Source organism: Myotis nattereri (assembly GCF_964212035.1).
Source record: "Myotis nattereri genome assembly, chromosome: 2".
In the NCBI taxonomy this organism is placed as follows: Eukaryota; Metazoa; Chordata; class Mammalia; order Chiroptera; family Vespertilionidae; genus Myotis; species Myotis nattereri.
Window position 1 is genome coordinate 174,670,724 of NC_138076.1, and position 27,392 is coordinate 174,698,115.

The window sequence follows — 27,392 nt, forward strand, 5'->3', positions numbered from 1 at the left end:
AAGTTGACACTAGTCGTTTACATATCTCAAACCTAGCATTAATGTGCTATTTGGAAACTATCATCACATTCCAATGATCCTTAAATGAAGTTATGAAATATTCATAATTTCATAGGCTATAGTAATAAAGAATATACAAGAGTGGGGAAAAGTAGCTTTATGGTTGTATGTGAAACACAGAGTTTATTCTTTTGAGTTAATAAAACTATTATAATAATCATAACCTGCATGTGTTTTTCCACATGAACGACTATAAACCTACTTTTGTCCAACGCTGTATTTGCATAATTTTACATCATCTTTTTAGTTTGTTTTTCAAAATCCAGGAAAATGTGAAAGTTGATATTGCCCAAATGATTAACTCGAAGGAAACAGGAAAAAAAGTTTTTGCTTTGTTTTGTTTCAAGGAAAAAATGAATGAAAATGTTTTATAAATAATACCTCATAAAATGAGATTTCCCATTTTTAAAAAATGGTGTTATTTTTACCATATATATATATATGAGGAGGAAGGGAGAGAAAGACAAACATCATTGTGACAGAGAAACATTGATCAGTTGCATTATGCTATCTTGTCATTCAGTTCCTTATTCAAGTAGCCTAAAGAGGCATTGGAAAAAGCCATTTTTCTCAATCAAAGGAACAAATAGGTTGTTGTTTTGTTTTTGTTTAAATATATTTTTAATGATTTCAGAGAGGAAGGGAAAGGGAGAGAGAGAAACATTGATGATGGGGGAGAATCATTAATCGGCTGCCTCCTCTCACGCCCCTCACTGGGGATCCAGCCTACAACCCAGACATGTGCCTTGACCAGGAATCGAACCATGAACTCCTGGTTCATAGGTCAGTACTCATCCACTGACCCACACCAGCAAGCAGTTGTTGTCTTTTTTAAGACTTTATTTTATAGAGCCGTTTTAGGTTCACAACAAAATTGAGAGGAAGGTACAAAAATGTTTCATATACTTTCTGCACCTATACATGTATAACCTCCCCATTGTCAACCTCCCCCACCAGAGTGGTACACTTGTTATAACTGATGAACCTATATTGACACATCATTATCAACAAGTCTGTAGTTTATCTTACATTTCATCCTTGTTGTACATTCTATGGGTTTGGACAAATTTATAATTACACTAGAGGCCTGGTGCATGGATTCATACACCAGTGGGATCCCTTGGCCTGGCCTGCGCCCTCTTGCAATCTGGGACCTCTTGGGATATGTCAGACTGCCAGTTTCTACACAACCCCTGCAGACCAGGCAGAGGGACCCCACTGGTGCACGAATACATGCACCGGGACTCTAATATGCAAATAAGATTTGGTTAATCTCTTCCCACCCTCACCTCTTCCCCCTTCCATCTGAGATTCTTCAGTCTGTTCCATGTTTCCATGCATGTGCATTGAGTGTCTGCCCCCCTGGTGGTCAGTGCAGATCATAGCTACCGATCAAATGGTTGAACAGTCGCTTAGGCTGTTATCTATATACTAGAGGCCCAAAGCATGAAATTTGTGCAAGAGGCTCGGCCCTCGCAGCCGTGGCAGCTTGCCTCAGCCCTTGCAGCCCCGGCTTCATCCGGAAGGTCACCCAGAAGGACATCCGGAAGGTCATTTGGCTGTCTGGTCTAATTAGCATATTACACGTCTATTATCCTATCTAATAAAAGAGAAACATGGTAATTAGTGTACGACCGCTACCCTTCCCATTGGCTAATCAGGGTGATATGCAAATTAACTGCCAGCCAAGATGGCGGCCGGCAGCCAGGCAGCTTCAAGCTAAAATGGGGCTTGCTTGCTTCAGTGATGGAGGACTCCAACGTTCCCCGCCTGCCTTGCCGGCCTCTGAGCTTGCAGTTTGAAACATTGTAACAAATATAGAAGCTAAACAAAACCCCAGAAACCTGCTTTCAGCAGGATCTCAGAGCTAGAGTTATACATTGTTTCGATTATAGAACCCAAACAAACCAGATACCTGCTTTCAGCAGCAGAGGCCTCAGAGCTGGAGCCAGAGCTAAAGCTGGCCCAGAATAAAAAGAAAAAAGAAAAAGAGGAGCAATTGGGAGCTTCAGTCACCCGCCAGCCTGAAAACAGCCCTTAGCCCCTCACCCAGACTGGCGAGGCACCCCAGTGGGGACCCCGACCCTGAAGGGTGTGTGACCAGCTGCAAACAGCCATCAGCCCCTCATCCAGGCTGGCCAGGCACCCCAGTGGGGACCCCCACCCTGAAGGGTGTGTGACCAGCTGCAAACAGCCATCATCCCCTAACCCAGGCTGGCCAGGCACCCCAGTGGGGACCCCCACCCTGATCCAGGACACCCTTCAGGGCAAACCAGCCAGCCCCACCCATGCACCAGGCCTCTATCCTATATAGTAAAAGGGTAATATGCCTCCCAGCACCGGGATCAGTGGAGCTGTGAGGCCTCCCGGCACTGGGATCAGCGTGACAGGGGGCAGCGCCCAAACCCCCTGATCGCCCTGCAGCTCTGTGTGTGACAGGGGGCGGGGCCACAACCTCCCTATCCGCCCTGCTCTGTTCATGACAGGGGAAAGCGCCCCAACCTCCTGATCAGCCCTGCTCTGTGCCTGATACGGGGGAGCTCCCCAACCCCCTAATCACCCTGTGGCTCTGTGTGTGACAGGGTGCGGCGCCCCAACCACCACCACCCCCCCCCCGACGGGCCCTGCTCTGTGCATGACAGGGGGGAGCTCCCCAACCCCCTGATGGGCCCTGCTCTGTGCATGACAGGGGAGAGCTCCCCAACCCCCTGATCGACCCTGCTCTGTGCGTGACAGGGGGGAGCTCCCCAACCCCCCGATGGGCCCTGCTCTGTGCATGACAGAGGGCAGCGCCCCAACCCCCCTGATGGGCCCTGCTCTGTGCTTGACAGGGGGTGGCGCCACAACCTCCCCATCGACCCTGCCTTGAGTGTGACAGGGGGTGGTGCCCCAACCCCCCAATCGGCCCTACCCTGAGTGTGACTGGGGGTGGCATCGCAACCACCCGATCCGCCCTGCTCTGTGCATGACATGGGGAGGCGCTCCAACCCCCCAATCGGCCCTGCTCTGAGCCCAACCAGGGCTGCACCTAGGAAATGGGCCTGCCCTCTGCCACCCGGGAGCAGGCCTAAGCCAGTAGGGCGTTATCTCCCGAGGGGTCCCAGACTGCAAGCGGGCACAGGACGGGCTGAGGGACCCTCTCCCCCCCCCCCCCGAGTGCACAAATTTTTGTGCACCGGGCCTCTAGTTATAGATATAAAAGCCTAATATGCAAAGTGTCTCCTCAGGAGTTTGACTGACCAGTATGATTGCTTGCTATGATGTGCACTGACCACCAGGGGGCAGCGGGAAATGAAGGGAGGCCCTGGCTGGCAGCTGGCAGCCAGGGAAGGGAGACCCCAGCCGGCAGCTGGCAGTCACTAGGGACCCTACCAGTGCACAAATTTCATGCACTGGGCCTCTAGTATATATAGATGTCTCCACCATTATAGTATTATACAGAATATTTTCATTGCTCTAAAAATCCTCTGTGTTCTGCCTGTTCCTCCCTCCATTCCCCTACCTCTTAGAAACCACTGAGCTTTACTGTCTCCATAGTTTTGCCTTTTCTGGAATGTCATATAATTAGAATTGCACAGTTTGTAGTCTTGTTCATTTCTTACTTTCGCTCAGTAATATTCATTTACATTTCCTCCATGTTTTTTCATGGCTTAATAGCTCTTCTTAGCACTTAATAGTACTCCATTGTTTGGATTTACACACTTTATCTATTCACCTACTGAAGGACATCTTGGTTGCTTCCAAATTTTGGCAATTATGAATAACGTTGCTATGAACATTCATACGCAGGTTTTTGTGTGGTCAGTGTTAAAGAGTACAGTTGCTGGATTGTATGATAAGAGTATGTTTATTGTTGTAAGAAACTGCAAAACTATCAGAGTGCCTATACCATTTTGCATTCCCATTGTCAGTGAAATAGATTTCCTGTTGCTCCACAGCTCCATTAGCTTTTGGCATTGTCAGTGTTCTAGATTTTGGCCACTCTAACAGGTGTGTAGTGGATAAATAGTATTTTAAGCAAATAACAAAATCCATAATTTTATACCTTTTAACAAGAAAAACATGTTTGGTTTTTTAAATATTTTTTATTGATTTCCGAGAATAAGGGAGAGGGAAAGAAAAATAGAAACATCAATGATGAAAGGGAATCATTGGTCAGTTGCCCCCTACTAGGGATCAAGCTCACAACCCAGACATATGCCCTGAACGGGAATTATACCATGACATCCTGGTTCATAGGTTGATGCTCAACCACTGAGCCACGCCCGCTGGGCAAAAAAACACATTTTAATTGCAGCTACCCACACTATATTTATTCATGAAACTAAAATCATTTTAGCTCTGCTCTATGAATTAGTTTAGTCAATTTATGATTGAATATCATTTATGATTATTCTTTCTCCCTAGATGAAATTCTTATTTCCCTTGAAAAGATTTCAGAAGAGGGAAAAGATACATTATATTTTCCACCATAACAACAAATGGGTAATTTTTGTTTGTAGATATTAAAATCAATACTAGTTTCGGAAGTGTTCAAAAATTAGAGAGGCTTATTAAATTATTTGGTTCCTGGATAGAATTACAGCTTTTTAATTACCACTTTCCTGTGCTTTATCCTATTTGTGCAGGAAGTCTGCCGATTATTACCCATGAGCCTCAGTTAATACGGTAGCTTCTTTTAAATTCCTCTAAGATAAACCCTGAAATATTATTTTAGCCTATAATCTGGAACACACTTTTGAAACTATATAGTTTCTTCCTTCCATGTAGAAATCAAATAATGTTGTAGGACTGGAATAATGAGCCAAATCTTTCTTATACATTGGAGATACAGGTTGCCCAAGATCTGAACTACCTACATCCTAAAATTGCTCCCTGTTGTGGATCCAAGGTTAGGAAGGCCCGAAAAAAGTTGAGAATGAAATTTTAAAAATGATATTTTTACCATTTTCTCTTTCTTGTATGACAATCCTTCCTTTGCTTTTTCATTACTTTTATTTTAGCTCCCATCTTTTAATAGCAGCATTTTCACTTTTTTCCCTTTGACATAGAACTATATTGTTTACCATTTAATTTTTGTGAGGTCCCCACCTGTTGGGAGGTCAAAGTTTTGAAAACTAAAAAACCTAAATATAGCATGTGAAAAACCTCAAAAGTATGTGAAAAAGATCATTAATCCCCGCCACATGTTAACAAACATTTGAACTTCAACCTTCAGCTTGAGAGTGATTTTAGTCTTTTAGACATAGTTTAACCTAGCTTAGTTTCTCCATCTTCCATCAAGTTAAAATCATCCAGCCAACGTGGGATGAAAATCAGTTAATGAATAGATTTTTAAAAATGTGCAATAACATACAATGGAATATTATTCAGCCATAAAAACTAATAAAGTACTAACATATGCTACAATTAGATGAACTTTGAAATCATTTTGTTAAGTAAAAGAAGCCAGTCACAAACAGGCACATATCATATGATTTTATGCATATGAAATGACCATTATAGGCATATCCATAAAAAGAAAAGAGATTAGTGATTGACAGGGGCCGAGCAGAATGGGGAAGGTCCACTAATGGGTATGGGGTTTATTTGAGGGGAGTGGGGGGAGAAAATATTCTGGTTTTGGATAGTGGTGCTGGTTGCATGAGCTTGTGCATATACTAAAAATCATTAATTTTACACTGTAAAGGAATGAATTTATGGTATGTGAATCATAGAAATTAAAAAAAAACAAAAGCTACTGAAATAAGTCTACTGATCATATTAAATAATGACAGATGAGACCCTAGAGGGGAATAAGAACTGAGAAAAACTATAAGGGAAAGACAGAAAAACTGAGGGCATGTAAGAACATGGGCCACTTCAGCACAGTGATAAAATTCAGTGGCTCAGCCATGTGAGGCCAGCTCTGCCAGCAGTACTCCCCCAGGCAGCCCCACAGATCCCAGAGACTGGTGACCTAGCCTATTTGTAGGAGAGGATGGAGTGTCTGCTGGCTTATTAATAAAATCGTCTCTATACTTCTCTAAAGTTCCTAAGTATGAACCTGAGCCACGAGAAAAGAGATTAAATTATATGGAGGCATAGATATGGCTTTAAAAGATTTATATCAAAAAGTTTGGTTTTTTAATGTTTAAAAATTTTAATTATTGAGAAATGTTTATTTATGTAGAATAATGAATAATTCATTCTCAAAGGATTGTATATTAATGAATTGGAATCGTATTTTCTTTTATCTTTCTTAGTTTTTTTCTGTATAAACTTTAAAATGTTTACTTTTCCCCCCTCAGCATCCTTTCCTTATTCCCATTCTAAGTATGTTTTGATATTTATTAAGGAGCCATAGTAGGTTATGAAAATAAATTAAATAGATGCAACAGCATGTTGCAATTCATAACTATTCAGAATATAAAATAAATTTAACATAAACAGTAGAATTTCCTAGCGATTAATGAGTTTTGGAGTAAAAAAAAAAAATCACAAAATTTAACCTCTTGAGGGATTCTTGAAAATCAAATGTAAAATAGGCATCTTACATAAAATTTACTTTTGGAAATCAATTAGCATGATAAATCTATAACTAAAATAGCTTTTCACAATTATTGCTAATAATATTATTTCACTTTGATTATACAGGAAATACCACACTCATTTATTACAGTTTGATGGTGAAGGAGGTTGGCGCTTTGAACAATTGAATACTGCAGTCCGTTTAACACTGAGTGAAGAAAAACAAAAACTAGAATCTCAGCTAGCTGGAATTCCCAAAATGCAGCAGAGACTCGATGAACTATGTAAAATTTTGGGTGAAGACTCAGTGCTGAAAACAATCAAAAATGAAGATAAAACATCATAATTTGTTTTGACATGTTTTAAGAGTTTATTTTTAGGTAAAGGCTCAGAGACCCTCTGTTGTAAGTGCATGCATTGTGTTAAGCTAAGCACAGAGAAAAAAGCAGCAAGAAATATTTTGTGAGATTTTAGCATCAAGGGAATATATGACCTGACTTTTCAGAAGAAAATAAGCAAATGCATTATGTAAGATTAGTCAACATGGCTTGTACTAATTCCTGGTGAAAACCTATTTCACCTGTAAACAGGGTTTTCTAAGTGAATTAATGGTGAATACCCAATTTACTATGTGTATGTGATGTGCTTGAAGTCCTTAACAAATGTGGCAGGTATCTTCAAAACAAAACAACTTAAGAGCAGCATTTGGGTTGAAATCAGACGCATAAAATTAGAAGTTTGAATAACATTTCAGTCTATTTATGGTTATTAGGTTTAATAGCTACAATTCAGTTTCATCATTGCTAGTGGTCAGTTAAATCTGCACAAAATAGCTGACAGTTTGATCAATAATTTGAATATGAAAAAACTCTTTTAATGGCAATGGCTAAAAGGAAGAAGCCTGGCTATCTATGTATACAATGCCATATTTTTAATTTTAGGTTATGAGTGTCTTAATGTGGGCACATACCAAATTAGTTTTCATGAAACTCTTACATATTTGTTAATCCGTTCTTTCATTTTAAAGAGAATTGCCAATACAGAAAAGGAGTATCTAAGCGATGTTTGTCTCAGCCTGTTACTTTACTTGGCAGCATTATCTATCACAACTTCTGTTCAGAAATACTTAGTTCGTTTTTGTGCACAAAGGAGTCTACCACATTTTAAAAACAGCACTATAATAATAGAATATAGGACTCTCTAAATCACAGTAGTAATAGCATCCAATGGAATAACACTTTATAGTTTACAATTCTCACATCATTTTATTTTCATCCTGTGGCAATCTTTTGAGACAGATACTGTTTTTCTTAATTTGCTCTGAAAAAATGACAGACTTGCCCTAATTATGCATTTTATTTAGGAACAGATCCAGGGATCAAATGAAGTTCTCCTCATTCCCTGGTTCAGTGCTATTTCCACTTCTTATTATCCTTAAAATCTAACTGGGCTGTAATATCAATAAAAGTTAGATGAGATATGGGGAAAAAATAAATTTGGTAATGTTAACATTGTTATTTGATTATTGTTTACAATGTATGGAAATTAAGTCATTGGTCTGTGGCTTAAAATGAGCCAAGAAAGTTAGCAAATCTTTTAGCAACTATGCACTCATAATATTAAGTTACCTCCACAGACAGCAATCAGAAGGGGAATTAATTGTGTTGTAGGTAAAGTTAATATTTATTGAACATAATGAGAAAGAATCTGTGTAGAATAGTCATAGGAAATAAATCTTATCTATTCATGTGCCCTGGAGTTTGAAGTACAAAAACCAGGCCTGCCATTTTCATCTTACTGTCTATACCACCATGTTGCTAGGCCAGGGGACAAAAAAAGGGGGGGAATGATCAGCTGTTAGTGGTTTAGAATCTTATTTGCATATTTAGAGACAGGCCTAATAGTTGCTAAGTCAGTGACTCTCAGACTTTTCAGGCGTTAGGGTACCTGGAAGTCATTTTTGATTATTGAGGGAGAACATCATGACATTTTCAATTTCTGCCATGCTAACTAGGACACTTGAAATCATCAATAAATGTAACTACCTTATATGAAGGAATGCAATATAAAATCATAATCAGTACCTCTAACCTTTTCTTTTAGTATAGTTAGCTACTCACTTATTCACTTGTCAGTTAATACTACTTCTTTTATAGAAGCGAGGCAAGTATCAAAGGTTTAGGAATAAGCACAGAACCAAAATATAAACTTAGTAAAAATTACCCACTAACGATAATTTCTATGTTAGCAGTTATCCACTTTATACTGCTTTGGGGGAAAATCTGAGGCAAGCATCCATAAGTTAACTTTTAAGGGAAAATGAAAAGTCCTCATTTGAAGCATATGTATAATTTTCATGCCTTAATTTTCATAATTTGAAAAATAAAGGCTTTAGGACCCAATATATTATGTTTTAAAACTTTGAGCAAAATGCCAAAACAAATATTAGATTTGTAATTATGTAATATATCCTACCAATGAGCTGAAGTAAATAAGACTCATTTATATGTACAGGATTCAAGGATGTTTAAAATTTTGTACTAAAAATTACACACACTATAATTTAAATGTTAAAGTTGAACAGAAACATGTTTTCCATGAACTTTTTGTGTCTCTTTATTTTCTGAATTTTTTTCTAGGACCAATATCCTCTAATTTGGAGAGGAAAAATATCTGTGATTTGAATTTCTATTTATGTACTATATAACATATACCATATTTTACTATTCTTATATTTTATAAAAAATATGAACAAGATTAAGAAGCAAAATAACCATCTTTGAATATAACAAGGAATAGATGAGGAACGGAAAAAGAAAATATACTTTAATTTTCAAACTACTTTGAAACCATGTTATCTATTTTCCCAAACTATTGACTTCTTTGTTTGTTTGTTTTTGTTTGTTTGTTTGTCAGAGAAAGCTGCAAGCTTATGAAGCTTGATTCTTAATGTGCACTTTGGTTAATTTTTAAACTTGGAAAATAACTTGCATTTGGTGAAAATGTTGCATTCTCTTTCTACAGCATGTAGTGTTATGCCAAGCATGAGTTTAAAATAGTATGTGTTCTTGCAAACAAGATATTGTGTAAAAATCCCTTCCCAGTAATCTCAAGGAGAATGATATATCTTGAAATTCAACCCAAGTTTACATTTGTTTACAATGGGAGTGGTTTTCCCTTGATAGTAATTTGGTTTTTGTGTCAAATTTTGCTCTGCCAGTGAAGGTAAAAAATGAACATTAGTTTTTTATTTGTGACTTTGGTTCCAAGTATGATTCCATATTTGGCAATAAGAATCTGTTAAGACCTGGAATAGTTTTTAATTCCATAAGCCTAGAAAAATTGGTTACACATTCGAACCCAAATCCAGAGAATGTTACATACTTCTGATGTGTGCAGAAAATGGTCATGATTATTAAACCATTGATGGAAAGAGATGCCTTTGATACTTTATGAGCAAGATTTATCCGCATGTGGAAGTGTAAGGTCCTTTCACCTAACCCAGGGTATTTACATTTCTGCTGATGCACATTTAGGAATGTCCAGTATGTTCTAGAGTTGGACGTGTGCTGTTTGCCACATGAGAATTTTCAGGTGGGTGTATAAAATATTTTTATTAAAAACAAATCCCTTCTTCGTTGTTGGTGTCTCCTGATGACTAATTACAAAACTGCTTTACAGTTTTTAATCTGAAATTTTCAAAACCAGTTATCTATGCTTATCGGCAGGGGTTGTGTTAATGAAAGCACATGAGAAAAAATGTCCTTAATGGTAAAAATCACTACGTAGCTAAACTAGAATGTGTCTGGGTGTGAATGCATTATAATATAGTCTTCGTCCCACGTGCAGTTCCTTAAGATTAACATTCCTTGTGAATTTCTTAAGCATTCAAAAAAATATCTTGATTAATCAAAGGAATTCCAGGGGTTGAAAATGCCCTATTTCTGTATTTTAAGTGACTCTGTCAGGTATCTGTCTCCATACACCTCAGTTACAAGTTGAATATTGTACAACCTTATGTAGGACTATGCGCAATAGTTACCAAGGAGTTGCTTAAATATTTATTTTCTTTATTAATTCAACACACATTTATTAAGTGTCAACCTATGCCAGTCACTGTGCTAGGATCTAGGAATAAATAAAATATGTTCCCTGTCCCAAGAAGCTTACAGTGAAAATTAGGAAAATGAGCACCCTCAGAGAAAAACGCCAATAGCTACTAATCTATTATTTACCAAGAAAGAAGGCACAAAGCATTGTATATACAATGAGAGGAAAGTCGAGACAGAAAGGCTAAGTAATTCATCCAACCTCATACAGCCACAAAGCTATAGAGCTGAAATTTGAACCTAATAATATTTGATTACAAAGCCTATGGAACTCCCCATCACCTTCCTTTTAATTAGTTTAGGTCAGTTTCATTATTTGTTTTTAACCCTAAAATTGTAAGTATATTTTTAACTGGTTCAAACTTTCTGGTTAACCAAACAAATGCATTTTTTTTTTCATCTAAAAGAAATTTAGACATTACACAAATTGTATTTTTTATTGTTTTTATTATAAATGATGGAAGCGGTCCTATAAGAGGAAGACAAAAAGCAAATTTTAACATGTTTTGAGGAAAGAATGTCCAGACTGGTTAACATTCATCCAGTAAATATTTACTAACATTTTCAAGATCACCAGTTATTGTGCTCGGGACTCAGAAGTGAATAAGGCAGACCTGGTCTCAGCCCTCATGAAACATTTTAGTACATCAATACCAAATAATCATATTCCTATTAGATTTTGCGGTCCCATCTAAATGACATATTTGTTATGTAGTATCTTCTCAATTCTTGTATTTCCTGCCTTAGACCACTCTGGTGCAACATTCAAGCAATAAGCAGGGTTCCCTTGATTATACACTTAAACGCTTCATAATTCTTATGCTCCTCAACTTGTTCTAAATTATAGGTCCAATAAAATCAGTCTTTAGGACTGTATCATCCTTCACCAGTAGGTGCTCCCATACATTAGCATATTATCTTAAAACCTGAGAAACATTCATTAGCGTCTCAAGTTCAGATTGCATAAAGTGAGCCAGTTTTGTACAATGAAAAGTATCTCTCTTGTGTTAACACAAAATGCAGGTATCTATAGTAGGAAAGCTCTCAAAAGCAAGAAAATTTTTTAAATCAATACAAAAGTGAATACACAAGGCTTCCAAAATTAAACATATTTAAAATTATGTGCTCTCTCTCAGTACTTGTGACCCAGTGTAGAAGATAAGGTGATTAATTATTCACCATGTGTGTTTTTATGAGATTTAATACCTATAAAATAGAATATGCAGTAATGAGGCAATGAAATAAACACTAAATAACATTTACTTGTTTATATCATTTAATTATAGTTAGTTTAATCCATATAAATAGGAGGCAAGCTTACTAGTATATATCAAATATTTAATTTTCATATGTTGAATATATTAAATTTAATAATTAATATGTATTGGGCCTAGACATTATGTAAATGTATAAAATTAGAAAATCTTACACTAGAAAAATGTCTCAGGACTCACATAAAGATGAGGCAGAAAGGTCCTATGATCAGATGGCATTTTATTGGGAAGATAATATAGGGTGTTCCCAAAAAATATATACACAATTTAACAGCTGATAGCTCAATTTTGAAAATGAAGTGCATTTTAATAAGCACTGCCTTTATAATTATTCAAAGTGTGTGTATACATTTTGGGGGGACACCCTATATAATGGGATCTTTTGCAACATGCAGATAATGATCATTCAAGAGTGATGAAGACTGATGAAGCGAGTGTCAAAGTCCCCTTGGTTAGACTAGCTTATTACTTAATATGGGTCAAGTTTCAAGGATACATATAGGTGGGGTTTAGAGAAATGAGGTTAATGTAGATCCAAGCAGATACATATTTTCCTGCAACCTAACACACATTCACATATGCACATACAACTTCTTAGAAGTTTAATACAAAAGGAACATAACAATTTTGAGAAATTAACTGAATTTTTTTATTGATAAACATATTAAATTTACCCTCCAAAACATCTTCAAGTGTATGCTTCATCAGTGTTGAGTACACTCACGCTGTTGTAAAACAGATCTCTAGGAGTTTTTCATCTTACAAATCTGAAACTCTATACCCATTAAACAGGCTCCCTACTTCCCTCTCCTCCACCCCTGGTAAACACTATTCTATGTTCTGTTTCTATTAATTTAACCACATTGGCTACCTCATCCTAGTGGAATCACACAGAATTTGGTGTGTGTGTGTGTGTGTGTGTGTGTGTGTGTGTGTGTGACTGGCTCATTTCACTTAGCATAATGTCTTCAACATTCATCCATATTGTGGCTTATGATAAGATTTTCTTCATTTTTTAGGCTGAATAATATTTAATTGTACATATATACCACATTTTGCTTGTCTTTTCTTGTGTTGATAGAATGGGTTGCTCCCACCTTTTGGCTATTATAAATGGTGCTGCTATGGACATGGACATACAAATATCTCTTTAAGACCATGCTTTCAATGCTTTGGGATATATACTCAGAAGTGGGGCAGCTGGATCATATGCTAGTTCCATTTTTAATATTTTTGAGGACCCTCCCTACTCTTTTCCATAGAGATTGCACCATTTTACAATCCCACCAACCGTGCATAGAGTTCCAATTTCTCTTCATCCTCACCAACATGATATTTCATATAGTAGCCATCCTAATCAGTGTGAGGTGGTATGACATTTTAATTTTGATTTGCATTTCTCTGATGATTAGTGATGTTGAGCATCTTTTTATATGCTTGCTGGCCTTTTGCATATCTTATTTGGAGAAAGGTCTAGTCAAGTTCCTTGCCTGGGATAATTTTTTTTAATTAAAACTTTTTTTAAGGCCCACTACGAGATGGCTTCAATCTGTTTCCTCTGCTTCCAAAAAGCTGCCTCCCCCTGCCTGCCTTTCGCCTCTCTGCTCCTCATTCCCTTGGCTGTATATGGCAGGTGTCCCCTTTTACTTTTTTTCTTTTCATTTTGTTTTCTCAGTCAGAAATGTCTTTATCATATTCATCTATCAAAACCCTATCTAGCTTTAAGAATGTTCTAAATTCTTTCTAGTTACATACGTTTTCTTCATTTATGCTTACACAGCACTTTATTTGAAACCCTATCATTAGCATCTCTCGCTACCTTTTATTACTCGCTAGAGGCCCAGTGCACAAATTTGTGCACAAGTGGGGCCCCTCCCGGCCAATCAGGGCCATCTTGCCCAGTCACCATTGGGGCTAGCCTGGGGGAGGGGCCTCGGGAGTTTGGCCAGCCGCGAGAGGCTGCCTGTGGGAGCGCACTATCCACCAGGGGGCAGCTATGAGCGTCTGCCCCGTGGTGGTCAGTGAGCATCATAGTTATCTGCCAGTCATCCAGTCATAACTGTCGCTTAAGCTATATATATAATATATAGATTTGTGTACCTATTTTCTCCATTCATTCATTTATTTATTTATTTGTCACATAATCATCTCAGGCTATTCAAATAAAAGACCCCCCTTAACCACTCCCCCTCTATCACATCCATCAGTTTTAGTTATGCAACTTATTATTTCTCCACTTATCTTATTCACTTATTAGTTGATTCTCTCTGCCTATGACCCTTGCCCTTCTTATGCTATAAACTCTATGGGCCAGGATTCTTGCTTATCTTGTTTACTGCAGTATTCACAGCACCTAGAATAATGCATAACTAATGGGGACACTTAAAGAGTATTTGTTCAGCCAAGCTGGTGTGGCTCAGTGGTTCCCAGACAGGGCACATGCCCAGGTTTCAGCCTCAATCCCCAGTATGGGGTGTGCATTGACCTATGAACCAGGAGGTCACAGTTTGATTCCTGGTTAGGGCACATGCCCAGGTTTCAGCCTCTATCCTCAGCAGAGGTCGTGCAGGAGGTAGCTGATTGGTGATTCTCTCATCATTGATGTTCCTATCTCTCTCTCCCTCTCCCTTTCTCTCTGAAATCAATAAAAACATATTTAGGGGTGGGGAGAATATTTGTTCAAAATGTGCATAAATGAGTGAGTGAAAAAATGAAGAAAATAGAAAAAAAATATGAATGAAAATGAACTTATAAGAATGAATGAAATCACCAAGGGAGAGATAAAAAGTGCACTCTCTCCTTCATATCCTTGTTATTAAAGGCACACTGAAGTACAGCTTTATCTTTTTTTCTTTTCTGCTGAAAGAAAAATTGAGCATCTAGTAAATTTCATACTATTTCCTCCATTCACTCTTTTTCCCTCCTCTCCAAAACAAGTTAGGAAGTAATACATTTGTTTACTCCTCCCAACAGGATGCTGATTATAAACGTTTTGGAAACATTTCTTCTAATTCGTTGATTCAGTAGAAATTAGATATCACATCGACTGTCCACCTGGCCACATGTTTTCTCTCTCTGATATCCCAAATGTATATATGCATCCTTCCTCTTCCTGCTTCTCTGGGTCGTTCTCAACTCTCCTGAAGTCACGTAGAATGGGCCCAGTAATTCATAGATCTTACACCTTCATTTTTATCCATCTCAATGACCGTAAAGTAGTCTTTTCTCAAATGAGAGTCATCAATAGATTTTTTAGTCTTTCCTGTTTATATAAAATTCAATACCAATACCATAACCCTAACCTAATAACCACTGGAGACCCTCCTGCCCATGAGAACAAAAGGATCATTTCAAAGCAGAAAGCAGCCCAGCCAGCATGGCTCAGTGGTTGAGCCTCGATCTGTAAACCAGGAGGTCGCGGTTTGATTCCCTGTTCGGTTCCCAGACAGGGCACATGCCCAGGTTTCAGCCTCAATCCCCAGTATGGGGTGTGCAGGAGGCAGCCAATCAATGATTCTCTTTCATCATTGATGTTTCTATCTCTCGCTCCCTCTTCCTTCCTTTCTGAAATCAATAAATAAGTTAATTTTTTAAAAAAAGCAGAAAACAAAGTTCAACTCCAGCCCATATCAGAGCCTGTTAGAATGCAGCACCTCTTCTCGCCTACCACATGCCAGAGGTGTAGGCTCTGTTGAGTAGCAATCATACGCACAGGCTCTGGAGAAAGACTCCTGGACTGAGTCCTGCCTCTGCCACCTCCCCGAGAGCATGTTACTTAATGTCTCCATGCTTCGGGTTTCTCATTTTTAAAGTAATGGTAATCATAGAGTGGTGGTGAGAATTAAATGTATTCATATTTACGAAGTGCTTCGGAGCGATCTCACCGTATGTGTATAGTTGTTACCATTTACACATATATCGGTATGAGTTATTTAAATAAAATCTAATCACCGCCTCTTAGGAAATGGTTGTTTTTCATTGGGTCATGGGAGAGGGAGGAATAATTTAGGGGGAAGGAATGGTCCTTTCTTTTGGGTTGACAGACCCCAAGTGTGAGTGGCTAAAAGACAACTAGCTCAGGGTCTGATGCATAGTAGTTACTCAATATATATTTTTGGAATAAATGACTGAATAAATAAAGAAATAAAGGTGGTATTAGCTGCAGAAAGGGAGATAAACACATGCCAAAGATTAAACTGCTTTCTTAGCAATTTTGCCGAGTGTCCAGATGCTAGTCCGCATGTCACTGAAACTGTATGAGCTTGCTGTCTTATGTATAAACCAATATATCAACAAAGCTGAAACACACATATCCTTCTCAATGTATTTTCTCCAGTCCCAAATCTGCCAGGGCCCGTGCTCAATTATAGTGTGTCCACTTCATGCTTACCGTTTCCTACACAACGCAAAGGGGAAAAGGACCTGCGGAAGAGAAAAGGATTTGGAGAAAAAAGACGACGAAGCAAAAACTATTAAGAGGGAAGAGGAAATGGTAATGTGTGACTGTGTTTGCAGTGACAGCAGAAAGTATCCTGGCAGGGAGAGGGGTAGAGTAATTCTGCAGCCTTATGACCACCATGCTGCCTTCCTCCTCCTCTCCCTTCCCTTCTCAGGTGAATTTCCATATTCCCAGGGAACTCTAGGACAGGTGCCTCCTGAACATTGTCTTTCTTCACCATGAAGATAGAAAATTGGGATCTGACAATCTCTTATTGATCTACTTTGAATTATCATATTACCCCAAAACGATACTGATCACACCCATCTGGCAAACCTCCAATCACGCGTGATCCTAATCACCAGTTCTCTTCACGCCTGGACAAGCACAGCTGCGTGCTGGTGGAGCAAGTCACTCCTCAGGGTACAATGTTCATGCTAAATTGATGACCAACTTCGAATGCTGTCTCAGTACCACTCCCTCTTCCACTCCCCACAGCCACTTTCTCAAGTTTTCACTGCTCTCTGAACAAGACCAACCCTCCCTCCTTCTTTCCTCACAGGGGGGCTTTGTCCGGCTCCTTACGTTTCTGCTACCAAAAGAGAACTTATACTTCTCCTCACGCATGTCGACCCTTCTCACAGAGGACTGCTTCTTTTTGCTTCTTAAATCAGTTGTTTCTAGGAATCATCCTTGCCACCTCCATCCTCAAACTCCATACCTAATTTACCATGAAATCCTGTACATTTTTCCTCCTTATTAATTGCTCTCGAATAAGCCTTTTTCCCATCTTCACCACATTAGCAAGGTTCAAGGAGAAATTGTTTGCTCCCACCTGGATTAAGCCATTGCTTTCTATCTGACCTTAATATATCCATTTACTGAGATTCCACCAATCTTCTTTTTCCTTAATCCTCACCAGAGAATATTTTTTCCATAGATTTTTTAGAGAGAATGGAAGGGAGGGGGAGAGATAGAGAAGCATTGATGGGGGAAAGATACATTGGTTGGTTGCCTCTGGCACGTGCCCCAACTAGGCCGGGGATGGAGCCTGCAACTGAGGTACCCGTGCCCTTGACCAGAATTGAACCCAGGACCCTTCAGTCCATGGGACAAGGCTGTAACCACGGAGTCAAATCGCCTAGGGCCCATCAATCTATTCTTTAAAAAAAATTTTAGTGTGTGATGCACAGTGGTTAGAGCGTTGGCCCAAACACCAAAGGATTGCGGGTTTGATTCCCAGTCAGGGGCACATACCTGGGTTGCAGATTCAATCCTGGCCTCGGTCGAGGCACGTGCTCTGCTCTTTCTCCTTCCACTCTCTAAAAATTAATGGAGAAAAATTTTTTTTAATGTTTTCCAGTGAAAATTGCACAAAACGTAAATATACATCACAATCCATGATCACAAACTCAACACCTGTTTAATCACCATACAAGTTAACAAATAGGGCATTGCAGGTACTGCAAAGCCTACCGATGCTCCTTTCTAATCACTAGTCCCATTTTCCCCACCCCCAGTATAACCACTATCTTGACTCCTTACACCACATATTGGTTTTGCCTGCAGGTTAATAGGTCTCTCAAAAGGAAGAAAGAAGTAAAGAAAGAAGGAAAGAAGGAAAGAAGGAAAGAAGGAAAGAAAGAAAGAAAGAAAAAGTCAAAATGCCTCCTCCTTCCCACCTCTATTCTACTGTCTATGTGGATTTACTTTAGACTTTAAATATGTAAAGTTGATTTTAAAAAGTATCTACAAACTAGCTTTGTTGCTAAAAGTATCTGAAAACTGATTTATTTGCCCTCACATGTGTCTCCTTTTTTGTAGAAAATGGTTTGAAAGTAAGGGAACTTTCAAAAGAAAATGAAATTTATTTATAAATATAGATTGGTAGAGGTACAGATTTAAAAATATAACAATTACATGTTCATATTTGTTTAAATATCCAATTCCATTATTTTGAAATTGTGTTGTACTAGATGTTTTCTAATTTATCTTCAATATTCTATGATTATTTGATTCCCCCAGATTATTTCATTTTTATCCTGATTTCCAATATAGTCAGTGTGAGTGGAATTGTATCTTATTATGTAGCCCTCTAGTGGCTAAATTTTAAAAAGGGCACAATATTAAGGAATAAGAATTATAATTGTTTAAGAATAAAGAACATCCATTTAGAGAAAAAGAAGGGCCAGGAAGGGCAGAAAGTAAATGAAGTAGACAAAGAGAGGAAATTAAATGAGAGGTCAGGGTTAGGCAGTGTGAAAAAGATAGATGAGATAAGCAGTCAATATTTTCTTAGCAGACATTGCACTAGAAACTTTTCATATATTTTTTCACTTAATCTTCATAAAAATTAGATGGAAAAGGTACAACTGCCATTTTATAAGCAAAGAAATTGAGGCTCAGAGGATGAAATAACATGACCAAATTATACAATTTGAAATTTATATTACATGGTTTGGAATTTTATTCCAAAGTCTGTGCCCTCAAATATCAAGTGAAGTTGGAAACATTCACAATTAGTCAGATGGCCCTGGCCCGTGTGGCTCAGTTGGTTGGGAGTCATCCGGGACACCAAAATGTTGCTGGTTCAATTCTGGTCAGGGCACATATTCGAGTTGTGGGCACAGCACCCTGTAGGGGGTGATGTGCTGCTCTCACATCAAAGTTTCTCTTTCCCTCCCCCTTCGTCTCTCTCTCTGAAAGTTAACAAAAATATTTTAGAAGAAAGTTAGCCTTTTTTCCTTACACGATTGCAACTTCCTTTTGGCTCAACAACTGGACAAGCAGGGATATGATGGATGAATGTGACAGGGCCACCACCCTACCACACACCTATTTACCCACTTATGGTTCTTGTGGAACTGGAAGTAAGGGGTGGAGTTCACTGATGACACCCAGGTTCATAGTTCCAACTATGATGCATTTGCTCAAATGGGTGGAGAGAGGCAAAAAAAAAAAAAAAAAAATAGCAATAGCATGACAATTTGGACTGAAGAAGTCATTTCTATATCCCAATTCTGCAAAACAATATTCACATGCAGCAATTCCTCAGGACCTTGGGTTAAGAGAGAATTTACCTGCTTTTTTTAAAAAAAGAAAAACAAAAACCAAAAACCTATTTTCATGACTTGTAATAGTATAACTATATTCAAAGGCTAGGGGTGGGCCGTGTTAGGTAAACACTATACTGGTTCCAGGCAATATAGAGACACTGAGTAGTTTTAAGGATATGTCTCAGGCAGTGACAAGACATGTGCCTGGGAATGTCTGTTAAATTCTAAATACTGTTTGTCAATTGTTACCAAACTAAAGATTACTACTTTCTAAATTAAATTTTTAAATGTTTGCCCCTGATACCTATAAAAAAGGACATTTCCTGTAAGGTAGCTCTCACTAAAATAAAGCCTCTACATGAATATCTGAATTAAAAACTTGAATAGGTTGATTTTTTTTCTTAGAAATACTATTAGGCATGAAAGAAATTCTTGGAGTTCTTTGCATAGACTATGCCCTCAATAGATTATTGATTGATCTTTCAAGGCCCAACAATTGTTCTGCTTCTTTATGCTATTTGTATATTTCTCTTATCCCTTTATAAGATTGCAATTTCTTTTGAGGAAATTGTTTTGCTCATCATAGTAGTTTTATTTTTAATGGTAAAAGTAATCATACTTGCAGCAAATCAAAAAGTCAAGGTATAGCTCCATGTGCGTGGCTCAGTTGTTGGCGTCAACCTATGAACCAAGAGGTAATGGTTCCATTCCCGGTCAGGGCACATGCCCGGGCTTGAGGCCTCGATCCCCAGTATAGGGTGAGCAGGAGGCAGCCAATCAATGATTCTCTCTCCCTCTCCCTTCATCTCTCAAATAAAAAAATATATACATTTTTTAAAAAGTCAAGGTGTATAAGGAGAGCTTTCATAATCAGTCTTCTCCCTTCAATCCTATTCCATAATATATGCCATGTGAACAAATTGCTAGGTAATCTACACACTTTCTCTATTTTCATACAAATATATGTAGGATTTATTTCCTTTTTATTGCCTACTCCATATAAAATTCTATAACATTGTGGATAAAGAAAAGGGGAGGGCTCTGTAATAAATCTGACTGAAGGTAACCTCACAGGATGATCTGATCACAAATTCCAGACTGGGCAGATCATGGTGGATAGACACCCCCCAGATCTATAAAAGGTTTATCTTTCCCGTCAGCAAGTCTGTTCAGTGTTCTTGTGCATCTAGGTTAACACACCTTTGAAATGCCAGAAGCAGTCAGACCCCTCAGAAAATGTAACCACCCTCACGCATTGTCTTGTTAACTATCCTGTAACTTGCTTTCTCCCACCTTCATGTAATCACGGGTTCCCTCCTTTATTCTAAACTAGTGGCCCGGTGCACAGATTCCTGCACATTGAAAGGAAATTGGGAGCCCGTGCCCACATGCCCTGGGAGTTTCCACCTCCCCGTGGGCTGCTGGGAAGTCATGTGGGGAGTCTGTTCTCTCCGCAGCTTCCTAAAGAAATATTTCCAAATGTCCCTTCTGCGGCAGGGTCATACCTTGCCAGTAGGGAAGTCCCCAGTGGACACCCTGGGCCGTGCTGGATGCTGTCCACCACTCAGAGTCAGATAAGAGACGCTCTCAGGTGCACAATACAAAGCTGGGGATCTTGCGGGGGGGTACTCTGTTGTTCTCCCCCAGATCCTCAACTTTGTATTGTTTGGTAGCACTGCTGTGGAGGTGGGAGAGGCTCTCACCGTTGCAGCTGCACTCACCAGCCACGAGCCCAGCTTCTGGCTCAGTGGTGCTCCCACTGTGGGAGCACACTGGCCATCAGGGGGCAGCTCCTGCATTGAGCGTCTGCTCCCTGGTGGTCAGTGTGTGTCATAGCAACTGGTCAACCAGTCGTTCAGTCGTTCGATCATAAGAGTCACATAGGCTTTTATATATACAGATATATATATATATATATATATATATATATATATATATATATATATATTTAAAAACCTGCAAAACTGTCATTCTCTAGAGCATTTGAAATCTTGCTTCCCAATATATCCTTAGTTTGGCTCAAATAAACTCCTATAAAAATTCTCTATAGGTTTGAACATTTCTTACACTCACACTTTAAAAAAATTAACTTATTAGAGATACATGCTTTTTAAACACTTGTTTCTAAATTGTTCTTTTTACTACAAGCATATCATTTCATACTATGGATGTACCATCCTAATATCGATAGATATTTTGTTACCAGCACTTTTGACACCACTGGTACACTGCTATAAACAGATTCATGCATTTGGCCTTTATATGGTGACTATGTTCCTACAGAATAGTTTCTCAAAAGTGGGATGGAAGAATTAATAGATAGTTCCCAATCTGTAACCAAAATGACAGTAGCATTCCTTTCAGGACGCATTAGAATATCTATTTGCTATCCAGTCCCCAGTGCTGAATAATATCAATTTATTAATATTTACCAAAGTGGTGAAAATAATATCTTATTATTTTCTAATTTTTCCTATTAGAGATGTCAACTATCTTTTCAAATGTCAAATGCCAGGACTTTTTAAAGCTCTATTACCTAATAGAGTTTCCCTCTCAGCCCGCATCCTGCCATCAACCTGAATCTTCTCAATGTATGTGTGAATAACTCACCCAACAACATGGTCATTTTGTCCCTTGACCTCTTCATCTCTGATGATATTCACCTCCACCCACATACGCAATCCACTTCCATGGCCACAAATGAACTTGTCATCATCTGGAGTGACTTAAACTTCTGAACTTATATTCAGATATATCACATCCTGACTACTGCCTTCTTTCAACTCTCCTGCTTCTCTTTCTCAGATACGCCCACAATACCTGTTAGTACACTAAATTGAGGTTTCCAGTCCCATCTATTCTCTGTAAGAACATCTCATAAGCAAGAAAATCTCTTCCAAAAACAAAGCAATCAAAGCTTTGGAAAACCATGTTTCTTAATCTCCTTGGGGTTAGGTAATATCCAGTGATTTTCAACCTGAGGAGCTCTAGGGAGTGTTTGTGAATACTGGGATTGTTTTGGGTTGTCACAAAGACTAAGGGTTCACTACTAGCAATTATGGACAGGCTTGTAGGGATGATATATGTTCTTCAAAACCTGGAACAATCTCTCACAGAGAAGTATTATCCTGTGCAAAATAGCAACAATAGTCCTAACTAAGAAACACCAACCCCCCTTAATAATCTGACTAGAGAGAGCAATGTAGACATAAATACAATTTTCTTTATGATTTAGGGGTTCCACTGATCCCTGAAGCTCAATAGTAAGGCTCATATTAAATATTTATTGGGCCCAATCAGTGTGGTCCAGTGATTGAGCGTCGACCTATGAAGCAGGAGATCAGAGTTCAATTCCTAGTCAAGGGCACATGCCCAGGTTGTGAGCTCGATCCTCAGTAGGAGGCGTGCAGGAGGCAGCCAATCAATGATTCTCATCATTGACATTTCTATCTTTTTCTCCCTCTCCCTTCCTCCCTGAAATCAATAAAAATATATTTTTTAAAAAATTTCTTGGGACATCTGTAATACTTTCAACAATCAGGATAAATTAAAAGAGCCCTAGCTGGTTTTGCTCCGTGGGTAGAGTGTAGGCCTGCAGACTAAAGGGTCCCAGGTTCAATTCTGGTCAAGGACACATGCCCGGGTTGCTGGCTTGATCCCCAGTAGGGGGCATGCAGGAGGCAGCTAATCAATGGTTTTCTCTCATCATTGATGTTTCTATCTCTCTCTCCCTCTCTTTTCTTTTCTGAAATCAATAAAAATATATTTTTCAAAAAAGATAAATTAAAAGAAAAAAAATTTCTTTATAGGCCCTGGCCCGGTAGCTCAGTTGGTTAGAGCATTGTCCCAATATGCCAAGGTTGTGGGTTTGATGCCCGGTCAGGGCACACACGTCTACTGATGAATGCATAGATGGGTGGAAAAACAAATCGATGTTTCTCTCTCTCTCCCATCACCTCTCTCTCTCTCTCTCATCAATCAATAAGTAAAAATATTTTAAAATAGTTCTTTAAAAGATTCCTTTATAAACTAGCTACTTTTAAAAATATGATTTGCAGCATCTGGCTGTTTCAAACTTCCTCAAGTTGATCTTTCTGCGGTACTTGAAGCCCACAAAATAAACCTCTCCTCTTTTTCTGTCTTTTGGGAAAGTCTAGTTTAGCGTGAACACAATAACCCTTTCACTTTCATTTTCCACAGAATAGCTGAGATATCATTTTCATAGGAACTTCACTAAATCTAAGGATAATTTTTAAAATACCACACAATGCGTATATTTTATATACCAGTGTCACTATTAATCATAAATGCCTTCTTTTATTTCATATTCTGCCTAAAGAATTCATTATTAAGGAAATTCCTTTTCCTTGGGTGCCTTAAAAGGGGATTAGGTAGGACTCACAGCTCCATGGACAACCTATATGAATTATGGGTTTAAAGAGGTCCTTAATCTTCATAAGAAAGGCATCAACATAGAAAAAAGCATCAATGATTGTACTGAACTTTTCCTTCTCCTCTAAATTGGGAAGACTTAGTTCTTAATTACATAAACAAAAATTGCCTTCAGCTCTAATATGGTTTAGGTTCCATTTACTATGTCATCTCCTTTTTATTTCTCCACATGCCTTCACTCTGTGCTTCTATCATATTAGACTAGTCACCATTTCCTGTATTTAGAGTGTAATTTCACTCTTCTCTGCTTTTTGTCATATTTTTTTTTTTACTCATTAGTCTATCAGTTAGCAAAAACATATTCATCCTTCAAAACCCAACTCAAACATTACTTTGTTCAGAAATGCTTCCTGAATAACTCCATTCAGAATATTTAGTGATCATTCATTTCTACATTACATTAATCTGTTCTAAATATGGTTTTTATTTGATTCAGTCAAATGTAGTTATTTTTATACTTACCTCATGCCTTTCACTGGGTAGTAAACTCCTAGAGATCAGAGCTGTGTCTTTTTCATCTTTGGGTTTATGTCCCTTAGGACACAGCACCATGCCTTGACTACATCTTCTAAAACACCTGCCTTTTTATTTCTTTTACAGTGCCTTATTCATAAGCTGTAATTATTTTCTTTATTTATATATACATTCACTGCCTAAACCCTTCAAAGTCCAGCCTTAGCCGGTTTGGTTCAGTGGATAGAGCATTAGCCTGTGGACAAAAGGGTCCCAGGTTCCATTCTGGTCAAGAGCACGTACCTTGGTTGCTGGGTCCTCCCTGGCCTGGGCCCTGGCAGGGGCATGTGCAGGAGGCAACCAATCAATGTGTTTTGCTCACACCGATGTTTCTCTCTGTCTTTTCCTCTCTCTTCCACTCTCTCTAAAAGATAAATGGAAAAGTATCCTCTGATGAGGATTAACAAAAAAAAGAAGAAAAAAAAAGTGAAGTCCATGAGGGAGGGTCTATCCTATTCATCACTGTTTCTCCAAATGAAACAGGAGCTAATGAATAACTGCTTGATTTTGGTTTTGGAGTTGTTTTGTTGTTTTGGTTTTTGTTTTCTTGTTTTGCATAAATTCAGCCTCTAGAGGGTCAACTCCTTGAAATTATGGACTATTGCACAATTCATATTTGGATTATTCCCTAATGTATAGTAAATAAATGCTAATTTAAAATCACATATAAATTTTAAATACCATACAGATGTAATCAAAAGGAAAGAGAGACATAAGCAGACATAGTGCTTAAGAAATAAATAAACGAGGAGTGGTTTAAAAAAATATTTTTAATTTAAATGTTTTTCGAGTTCTCCAGTGTACTATTTGACAAAGAAAAGGTCAGAAGAATGAAGCATGGTGATTTAGATGCTCAGAAAGACTTACAGATGTTCTTGCTTCTAATTCCTGTGAACAGGACAATATATTTCTAAGACTTTGAACGTAAACCTCAGAACACATTAAGGAATAATCACTTCGTGCAAATTCTTCATGTAAATAACTTTGGGTTATATAACCTGTAATTTCAGACTCTAAGCCTTTGCAATATGAAAATAATAACATAATGCAATGTTACTTATACATATGGAGAAGTATCAAATAGTGTGACTTTCAAAATTGTGTTTTAGTTATTTTCAAGAGTGATTGGCTAGGCCTCCAAAGGTAAAGTTGTATGAAATATGAGAAATAATTTTACAACTCCTACTTATTCAAAGAAAAAGCAAGGTAACCCCTAGTACACAGTTACCAAGTTCTTTCTTTTTTAAAAAAAATATTTTATTGATTTTTTTACAGAGAGGAAGGGAGAGGGATAGAGAGTTAGAAACATTGATGAGAGAGAAACATTGATCAGCTACCTCATGCACACCTCCTACTGGGGATGTACGCGCAACCAAGGTACATGCCCTTGACCGGAATCGAACCTGGGACCCTTCAGTCCGCAGGCCGACGCTCTATCCACTGAGCCAAACCGGTTAGGGCCAAGTTCTTTAAATTAACCAGAAGAAACAAGCTATAAGTACAATGGGTGGCATGGTTTTTATAAAAACATTTAATCAGAAATAATAACAATCCTAAGTCATAAAGAACAACCTGTTAGCATAAAAACTGGGAAAGGAGAATAGCAAGTTCTAGAAATAACAGAATCTGAGCTGTGGGTTCTAATCTCAGCTTCACCATGACTCACCTGTATGACTTCGGATGCATCATGGAACTACTCTGCATTTTTATTTCCTCATAGCCAAAACAGGTTGGTGATACTCACCCTACCTCATAGGGAAGATGTTTGGACTACCTAATTAGTGATCGTACAGTGTTATTAAAACACACTATGTAATTATTGGATCTGAATCTCATCCTATGTAATTCAATGAGAATTTTATTATTACCCCTTTAATTATAGCTGAAGATTTTATATAAGGCTTCCCATTTCCTCTACTTTATTTCTCATAAAATAAAGTTTGCAACATGATCTCTGTGCTAAATATGGTAGTATCCTTTTTCTAACTATCTGTTGGAAAAATATCGTTGAAACCAATAAATAATACTTCTGTACGGACACAGAAGATATTATGAAACACTAAGGACTGTGATAGGAGGTCATCTCTTATCTAAGGATTCAATAAATTAGCTCTTTGATTCAACTGGTAACACCTTTTGTAAAGGAACTATCATACTTGATTTTAGATTCATCACTAAAGGTTGCAATGAGCTAATATTTCTTTACTACATACAAACTCTGATGGATGAAGTCAGCCTTTTACAGTGAAAATGTGGGACGTGAAGTCATGATCATCAATTAGACAATAGAGCATTGGAAATAAATATCCCACCCCAGCAGTTAATGCCTGTGTATTTGGGCAAATAATTCTTTAATGTTGCTCCCTTTCTTTTATTTTTGATTACAGAAATCAAACTAAAAAGATAAATGCTCTCAAAACTTAAAATATAAGACAGCATTTGCAGAGCCTTTTTCTAATTTGTAAAGTGTTATGTAAATGTTACATTATTATTATTATTATTATTATTATTATTATTATTATTACTAGAGGCCCAGTGCACGGATTTGTGCACCGGTGGGGTCCCTCTGCCTGGCCTGTGGACATCAGGCTGAAACTGGCTCTCTAACATCCCCCAAGGGGTTCTGGATTGCAAGAGGGTGGTTCTTGGGTGATGCACCCTGGAATCGGGCTCCCTCCTCTCTTGTTCTGGGTGTGTATGCAAGAACCGCAGCTGCCAAGTCACTGCAGCTCGGCAGCTCCTGTGTTGAACGTCTGCCCCCCTGGTGGTCAGTGCATGTCATAGCTACCAGTCGGATGGTCGGACAATCACTTAGGCTTTTATATATATACTAGAGGCCCAGTGCACAAAAATTTGTGCACTCGGGGGGGAGGGGGGGTCCCTCAGCCCAGCCTGTGCCCTCTCGCAGTCTGGGACCCCTCAGGAGATAATGACCTGCTGGCTTAGGCCGGCTCCCGGGTGGCAGAGGGCAGGCCCAATC

At 38.4% G+C, this 27,392-nt stretch overlaps 1 protein-coding gene across 1 annotated transcript in view; it reads left to right on the plus strand.

The window, feature by feature from the left end:
* The window catches only part of ABCD2 (ATP binding cassette subfamily D member 2), a gene marked incomplete at its 5' end in the record, with an annotated part of 50,971 nt that extends 43,339 nt beyond the window's left edge, over positions 1-7,632 (plus strand). Inside the window, one exon of the mRNA XM_081083690.1 lies at positions 6,697-7,632. Coding sequence (XP_080939816.1) covers positions 6,697-6,916 — 220 coding nt within the window. The 3' untranslated portion in view covers positions 6,917-7,632. The remainder of the gene's footprint in view (positions 1-6,696) is intronic.
* Between the last annotated feature and the right edge of the window lie 19,760 nt (positions 7,633-27,392).